The 9,154-nt window shown below is 33.6% G+C and overlaps 1 protein-coding gene across 1 annotated transcript; it reads left to right on the top strand.

The window, feature by feature from the left end:
- The first annotated feature begins 234 nt into the window (after window positions 1-234).
- LOC141486672 (uncharacterized) lies at window positions 235-1,408 on the top strand. Its single transcript, XM_074185076.1, has one exon. The coding sequence runs from the start codon at window positions 428-430 to the stop codon at window positions 1,313-1,315; it is 888 nt and encodes a 295-aa protein (XP_074041177.1). The 5' UTR covers window positions 235-427; the 3' UTR covers window positions 1,316-1,408.
- Window positions 1,409-9,154: the final 7,746 nt, after the last annotated feature.

Raw genomic sequence — 9,154 nt, 5'->3', positions numbered from 1 at the left:
TCATATAAAAAAAGTTGCAATGGAAATCTCAAAGTGATATCAAAACTGTTTTTTCTTTTTTTGTGTTGTGAGAGAGTCAGTTATTATAACCACTTTCACCAAGTAGCGCAATGAATAGTTATACTATTAGGTTTTTTCTTTTGTTTTAGTTTTCTTTCTTTTTATTTCTACTCGAAGTTATATATCATTGTTATGTTATATTCATATAGCATTTCAAGAATGAACGGTCAATATGGCTGCCGGTGACAAGTTGGGTGACGAGCTCTCCGAAAAATCATTTAAATGCTGTGTGAAACAAAAAGTAAAAATCGCCGTGTGTATTACGTGTGGAAATGTTTATCATAGAAGTTGCCTAGAACGTGTGAAAAACTATGAGATAATCGATGAAACACGGATTATATGCTGTCAAGGTGATGTAAATAATCAAATGGGTGGTACTCCCTCTGTACTAAAATCCAGTAAGTCATCAGAGTCAGAATATTTTAAAGTTATCAATGAAGAAATTATCAAACATTTCAAAAGAGAAATTGATTTATTACAATCCATAATTTTTGAGAAAGACGAAAAATATGCAATTTTGTTAGAAAATAAACATCTGTTGAATGAAAAAGTCAAGGCACTAACAGACAAAAACTTAATCCTGCAAAAACCAAATATAAACAATCCACAAACACTCAAAGATAAGGCGATCCCACAAAAAATTATTTCACCTGAGCAGACTAATAGGAATAATAATATTACAAATAATACACAAGGAAGTAAAGCTCCACAGAATAAAACTCACCTGGAAAAATCTGGTGAAAAGAAGATATGTGATGTCAACATGATAGAGCAAGGAGAATGTAGTAATTCTAGCTCAAAGATTGTTAACGAAAATGATGTTCGGTTGGCTGTGACTCAAGCAGAACATACATTGAAACTGAAGGAATATATTGATTTGGAAAATGATGATAACTCTGCAGCTCCACCCAAAAATAAAGGTTGGAATGAAGTAGTGAAGAAAAGACGTAAGCGAGCCTGTATAATAGGGAAAAATCAAGAAACTGTCAAAGGAGTCCCTAAGTATGTCAGTCTTCATGTTTGTAGATTGGACCCACAAACATCATCTGAGGACTTAACAAGGTCATTAGTGAAACATTTTCCAGAAGTGAAATGCGAGGAACTGAAATCAAGATTCCCAACTCTTTACTCATCCTTCAAAGTCACAATCCATGAGAACAACTTTAAAACATCTATGAATCCTGAAGTTTGGCCTTTTGGTGCATGTATTAGCCGTTTTTTATGGAAACGCCAGGTGAATGCAGCAATGACATAAATTTTAATCCAAATTTTATTTTACTCAACGTAAATACATTGAATAATGACAAAATCAATTCATTATATAGTGATATAATCTGTAACTTCAAAAGTTTGTATTTTTTGTGCTTGGTTGAAATCGGAATTGAATCAGACCATCTGCACTCGTTGCATATTGAGGGTTACCGGGTAGTAACCTCCTATTGTAGATCAACTTTGAAATGTGGAGGGGTTAGTATATGGGCCCGTAATGATTTACAGATGAATTTCATAGATTTATCCAAATTTTGCATTGAACAGCACTTTGAAATATGCGCTGAACAGCACTTTGAAATATGCGCTGCATCTTTTAAAACGACCAAAGGTAAAACCATTGTTTTAAATTGTTACAGATCCCCGTGTGGATCTGTCAATATGTTTCTTGATAAGATAACAGAAGTTTTTGATTTTTTATACAAACCTAACATTAATATCATCCTTTGTGGGGATTTTAATTTTGACTTGTATCATAATATTAATTTTAAATTATTATGTACTCTCTTTTTTTTTTTAAGATTCAAATGAGTTTTATTTACAAAAATGAGATGTTGAAAAAAATTACAAAATTGAAGAAACTAAAAGTTAAACTTTCCCTCGGTTATCTTGAAGGCGCGATTTTGTTCCATCCTTTACATAAAAGAGGACGTATGCTTCTCCACTCACAAGCGACTTTGGTGAAATTGGTGACACGTGTGAATCGTTGTATTTGTGCCACGCGCTAGTATACGGGTGTCTGCAGTATGCTGTATAATGTCCTCTGTTAGTAGTCCCACTGTGATTTAAAAGTGCATATAGATTATAACAAGTAGCCACATTTTCTCCTGCAAAATTGTCCATATCCAATCCTTCTAGAGGAAATTCGATGACATCATTCAATTTGCCTCTATTTTCAGTTGTAGAGAATCTTTTTAAATGTATTACTAAAATATAGGGAAACTTGTGGATTGATAGGGACTTTATGCATTTTCTCCTTTCCTTGCATTTCGAACACGTCGGTTTTTCATTTCCATCCAAAGTTTCTTCTCTTATCATCATACAATCTAATTCCAGTTGTGGGATGGCCTACTCGAGTGGCAGATACCTCTTCTACTATACTTGACCAAATTTTCTTAAATTTTCGCAATAATGGCTCATGCGGTGTCTTCGATAATGAAATTTCTGATCATAGAACAGTATTCTTAGAGTTAGATGAATTCAATGAACATACCTCCTTTTCCCCAAAAACTGAATTCAAAAGAAGTTTCAGTGAATATAATATTAATAACTTTGAGAACTCATTGTTGTCTGAAAATTGGGAGTACATTTATAACATTTCAGAGATTAATGAAGCCTTCAATTCTTTTTTTGAGATTATAAAACATAACTTCTCCATACATTTTCCTGAAAAACGTTTTTATTATAAAGTTGTTGAGAAAAAATGGGTTGATACCGAAGTAACATTCAAGTCAAGCTTTGAAAAATCTTTTTGCCTTGAAGGCTGCTTTTCCCTCTTTTGCACCTATTTATAGGAAAGCTAAAAGAACACATTACAGTTTAATGAAAGAAAAGAAGAAAAAATATTATCAAGGTGTTATATTCAATTCTCCAAACACAATGCGTGCCTCATGGAATGTTGTGTCTAATCTCACAAATAAAAACTGCAAAAGAAAGAATATTTCTCTTAAAGTTGATGATTCTATGGTAGAAGATCAACATACTGTAGCATCTGAACTCAACAAATTTTTTATAGAGGCCCCCCTCAGTTTGCTCAATCAAATATCAGTTAATAAAGCTCCACATACAAATTTCAAGGAAAACTTTTTTAATGTGTTCACAATGTTCTTGAAACCATTTACTGAAACTGAACTATTATCCTTATTAGGGAATAAATTAAAAAATAAGAAATCCTCTGGAGCAGATGATATTCCCATGTACATTTGGAAAAGAATTCTTCCAACGATAATAAAACCATTAACATATCTGATTAATCTGTCATTTGTAAAAGGTGTCTTTCCGCAAGAAATGAAAATCGGAAAAGTAACTCCCATTTTCAAGAAAAACAACCCGAACTTAATGGAAAATTATCGTCCAGTAACAGTACCATATGGACTATCAAAGATATTCGAATATGCATTTTTGGATCGACTTACTTCATTTTTGAATCTTCACAAAATATTAACAAACACGCAGCACGACTTTCGTGCAGAAAAATCAACTAATACTGCCATTTTTTCATTATATAATGAGGTAATTAGATATATTGAGGCAGGTGAATGCCCGGCAGCGATATTCTGTGATTTGAGTCGGGCATTCGACTGCGTCAATCATCAAAAACTTTTACTGAAATTGGAAAGATATGGACTAAGAGGTGCATCTCTCAACTGGATATCCTCATTCCTTGAAGGTAGAAGACAATATGTATCTCTCCAGTGTACGGTCAAAAATGAAATCCAGAGAATAAATTCTGAGCCTTTCAGTGTAGATATGGGAGTACCTCAAGGGTCCATCCTGGGCCCAATCCTTTTTATTCTATATGTAAACAATATAGACTCTGTTGTTTCTGAAGTTCATTATACAGCTTATGCCGACGACATTTCTATGATCATCTCGGCATCAGATGATGAAATATTGAAAGACAAATGTGCTTCTGCAGTTGAACATATATCAGAATTTTCCAATTATCATGATTTATTTTTTAATTCGGATAAAACAAATATTATTCGTTTTCATAATAGACAAAATAGGATGGAAGACTTCAGTTTCAGTGCTGATAATGTGACATACTCAAAATCGAATAAAAGTGTTAAATTCCTGGGTATTCTTCTTGATGAAAACTTGAACTGGAATGCTCATTGCCAGCATCTAATTTCTAAGCTTAATTCAATGAAATTTTTATTTATGAATCTGCGGACAGTTTTAACTACCACTCAACTAATGAGCATTTATTATGCTCAAGTTGATTCAAGACTGAGGTATGGTGTCTGCTTCTGGGGTGGGTCATCCATGACTCATGACGTATTCATTGCTCAAAAACGCATTATACGGTGTATTTCGAATGTCTCAAGGAGAGAATCTTGCAGACAAATTTTCAAAAATTATCACATCATAACACTCACATCTGTTTATATATTTGAAATATGCAGCTACATATTCAAAAACAAAACACATTTCAAAATGAATAAAAATGTTCATCACCATGACACTAGAACAAAAAATAGATTTCATGTGCCATATGCAAGACTAAGAATAACTTCATTTGCACCAGAATACATTGGAATAAAAATATTCAACAAACTGCCCGATCATTTAAGGGAAGAACATAATTATGTGATGTTTAAGAGAAATTTAAAGAGTTTTCTAATTGAACAATGTTTTTATTCTTTGAATGAATTTTTTAGATTAGATAAGTAGGGTATTATTTTAGTTTTAAGGTGTTGTTTCAACTTGTATGTTTCTTATACTATGTTTTTTATCTTTATTTTTATTTCTTTTATTGACTATTCCTATACAATGTATATTGTCTACACGGAAATAAAGTATTATTATTAACATGATTGGGCAATAAATGATATAATAATAATAATAATAATTTATTCATCAGTAAATCATAATACATAAATATAAAATGAAGTATATGAAGTACAATATACCTTGATGAATAAACGGATACACTTCCACTGAGGGTAAAACCCTGTGTGTGGGGAAAATTACAGAACAATAACAAAATAGAACAATTATATGAGTAGTGCTTGAGAGCTGAATTTTACAAAAATCTTTTACATAGCACATAACACAAAATTTAAATTCTCACAATCCAGGTCAATTGAATAACACAATCGGTTTGAAATCTCAGTAACCATAACATTCATATTATGTTCCCTGAGATTTCAGTTATTCTAAAACTTACCAATAATAATAAAAAATAATAAAATATCAATGTCATACATTCCCGCATTGATAGACAAAATCAAAGGTTACACAAAAAAAATAATTTTTGAAACAAACAACCACATACAGACAGATCACGGAAGTTCATACTTGTTTGTGAAGATAAGAAATATTAAAGTTTTACACATTATATATAGGTATTGATAAACTAGGGAAATACAAATATTGACTAAATTAATAATATGAAATATATAAAATACAATAATATACGTGTAATGAGTAGAATGCAGAAAGGGCCAAGTTCATGTAATGGTAGTGCGATGTTCAAATTTCGTGTTTTAAAACTGTTTATCTTTTGTCTTGTGTTATTGGATCAAATCAAATTATGAACACTCTCTCTACGTAAGTTCTTCTTAAATCTGACTAGTTTACTTTTGAATTGGTTGATATTACGTATCTCTTGAATATTCGAAGGTAAGCTGTTGTATAGTTTTGGACCCAAGTATTGATGACATTTCTGGCTCACCGATTTATGCATACGAGGACATTGGAACTGTTTACGATGCCTAGTACTATAGTCATGGGTAAGTGTCTCTAACTGATTCTTGTGTTTATGTTGTCTTACGTTACAGTTTTTGTAATACAATTATTATTATTATTAACACAGAATATGTATCGTTTATTTGTAATCTATTATATGTAACTGATTACTGGAAAATATATGAACTCACATGGTTTTTTTTCAAAACTTTTCGGAATCAAAAATGTAGAATTGAAATATCAGTTTTTTTTCTGTAGTCGCTGATGTATAACTTTTTTATGATGGTACGTAAAAAGAAAATCCTATTTTCATTTGTAGAGTTTTCAAAGTTTAAAAAAGCCGAATTTTTCAAAACTCAAAACTCTGTTGTTTTTCAATATTTTTCGACGTGCGACCACTCTGTTTTCCATCACTACAATATGGCAAATTGGCGTTTGTACAATTTTTAAAGTAAAAAAGCAGATTTTTTCACAACTCAAAGCTCTGTTACTTTTCAATATTTTCCGACGAGTGACCACTCTTTTTTTCATCATTACCTCTACTTTTGAGAAAAAATTATGGCATAACCGTGTGTGGCATGAAAGTTTGCTGGTCAAACTTCGAAGCTATGACTTGTCGGATAATTTTTGTGTATTGCTCTCCAGCTTCCTGAGAAACGTTCCCTACAAGTGGCTGTCGATGGATATTTCTCGAATAGTTTTACCATCAATACTTATGTTTCCTAGGGATCCATATTATCTCCAACTCTTTTAATTGTATATCTTCACCGGCAGCACGAGGTTGCGTTTCCTCATGAGGATCTAGAAGTGATTTCGAATTGGGATGAAACTAACCAGGTTCTATTCAATGAAATAAAACCCAGCCATCGGTTTTCTTCACAAAGATTAATGTCTCCCAACCTGATATAATAATGTCAGGTCAGACAATTCCGCTTTCTGCATCGATAAATTTGTTGGGGGTTAAAATGGACAACAACATGTCTTGGCACAATCATGTCGCTGGAATTGCAAAGGCTGCTTCTCAAAAGCTTGGAATACTGTTCCGAACCAAAAAACTGTACAAACCTCAACAACGTTTGATGCTCTATAGAGCTCAGATCAGACCTTCTTTAGAGTATTTTTCTCATGCACGGAGCTTCGCCTGATTGGAGTCGAGCAACATCACTTGCAACCTTGATTGTCTGGATCATCGAAAGAAATACGCGACGGACTGTGGCTGTTCGTCGTTTCAAGGATCAACTCAGTACACTTCGAACTTTCCTGTTTGAGAACTCATTTGGAGAACTGCGGTTATGAGAAATAAACTTCCTGAAAACATTTTTCTAAGTGGATTTAATATCCAGCTATTCAAATCCAACGTGAATCACTACTTTCGCACTACTTAAGAATTCTCCTGCAGTGTTTGTGTTTCGTCCTTAAAAACAATATGAGAAAAAATTCGTATCATGCCAAATTTTTACGATTCATGAGAAAAATTGACCTTGAAATAGAAGATCAAGAAGTATTTTATATAGTTTTGCCGTATTATACATCATTTCAGCAAATGAATGCAGTTGGACCCAGATTGATATCATTGTTGGACCAACAGATATTCTTTTTTGAATATCTTCCATATCAATCTACTTTAGCACGCCGTTGTATTTTCAATTAAAATTTGAAAATCAGTGGCTGTTTTATACTCACTACTTCAAAAAACTCGTCGCAATATCACAAAACATGGTTGGAATGGAAAGCAACATTAATATTTGCTACGAAATATTTCAGTCCAGCCTAAACCAACTCAATTGGATTGAAATCCGGCTGATATAGCGGTAATCGTACAACGTTGTGATTTGCTGCAAGAAAGAACTGAATCATTTCATATCGCTTAGAGTTGATCATGAGGACATATTATTCAGCTATTAACATGTTTCTTCCTAATGAAATATTTCTTTCTTTTCTGGAGGATGTCGTTGGTATTTTGTTGATTCGTTTATTATGATATGGTGCATTATCGATCATTACAACGCTTCTTAACGACAAATTCGTAATTCATTATTACTAACCTATTATTATTATTATTCAATATCTATTATTCTCGTTGTGATAATCACTTGTATTACAATTTGATTTTTTTCTACCGGTAAAAAACTGATTTTCCTTCTTTTACTTTCGTTTCAACTGATTTCATCTAATGTAAGCATCAAGCACAAACCCATTTCCACCACCAGCATGTAATATCGTATTATCATCGTAGACATAGACATTGCCCTTTACTAACAAGTTTTTTCAAACTTTCCATGGTATGACTACTTCAATCTTTTTGATTCGTGTGTGAAGCGTGAATGTATGTAAAAATAATAGGTCGTCTAGTCGATATCTCGGATGATAGTTTCATGGATTATCATAAGCGTAGGAACTCGTTTCCCTTCGATATGGAAATGTATTATGCATCTGCGTAAAATTGCCAAATCTGCATCATCCATCACAATTTTAGAATGTTTGGAGTTGAAAACGTTTTTTACCACCATTTTCTATTTTTTTTCATTTCTGATTTTTCGTACAGTTCTCACGCCAACCTCTATGGCCTCAGCTATTCGTTGTTGAACATTAAAAATTGAAATACAATATTGGTCACAATTTCACTTATTATAATTATCCATTTTTACCTTCGCAAGAGGAATTCTTATTCCATCTGCCGTTGCTTTCCCTTGCATAATACGCTTAATACGCTGTTCTGTATCTGAATCTGTAGAGTAGGGAGGATGAGTGTCATCGTACATTCTGTCCTTTCCAGGAAGGTGGACAGGTCTCTGGGAGACATCTCCTTTATATCGGCAGGTGCAGGCCAAGACTCACCGAACACACACTCTCTTGTTGACGATAACTCCGGACATTCGCATAGGACATGCCTGACAGTTTCATCTTCCTGTTTACACATCCTGCAAAGAGGTATGTCCACTAGCCCCATATTGTGGAGGTGTTTCCTCAATTGACAGTGGCCAGTCAGATATCCTAGTGTTAAGCGTGAAATTTTCCTGGTCATCGCCAGGTATTTCTTCAGCGCCAGCTTCCGAGGATCTTTGGATTTTATTCCATCTCTTACGGGATTAAGCATGGGTGTGACGTTTGGCTAGTTCCACAATTATCAAAGTTATCAGGCCAAAGGTGCCACTGGGTTCTTAAATTCTCAGTCCAGCCGCTTCCTTGGCTAAAGAGTCGGCAATGCGATTACTTTTTCTCCTGTCGTGCCCTTCAATCCACTTCAGGATAATGTTATTATCTACCGAGGCTTTGACTGAATCTTGGTGGCACTCTAGTACTAGCCCTGAGGTAACACGTTGTCTGTTCAAGGCTAATAGGGCTTGTCTGCTATCAGTGCAGATTGTTGTTTTTGCCAGAAATTCCTTTTCTGGTTATTTTTTTTGTCGCG

Source organism: Leptinotarsa decemlineata, unplaced genomic scaffold (assembly GCF_025532065.1).
Source record: "Leptinotarsa decemlineata unplaced genomic scaffold, Ldec_3_MD MMD2_tig00026361_RagTag_RagTag, whole genome shotgun sequence".
Classification (NCBI taxonomy): Eukaryota; Metazoa; Arthropoda; class Insecta; order Coleoptera; family Chrysomelidae; genus Leptinotarsa; species Leptinotarsa decemlineata.
Note: the sequence above shows the minus strand (reverse complement) of the source record. Positions and strands in the feature narration are given on the sequence as shown.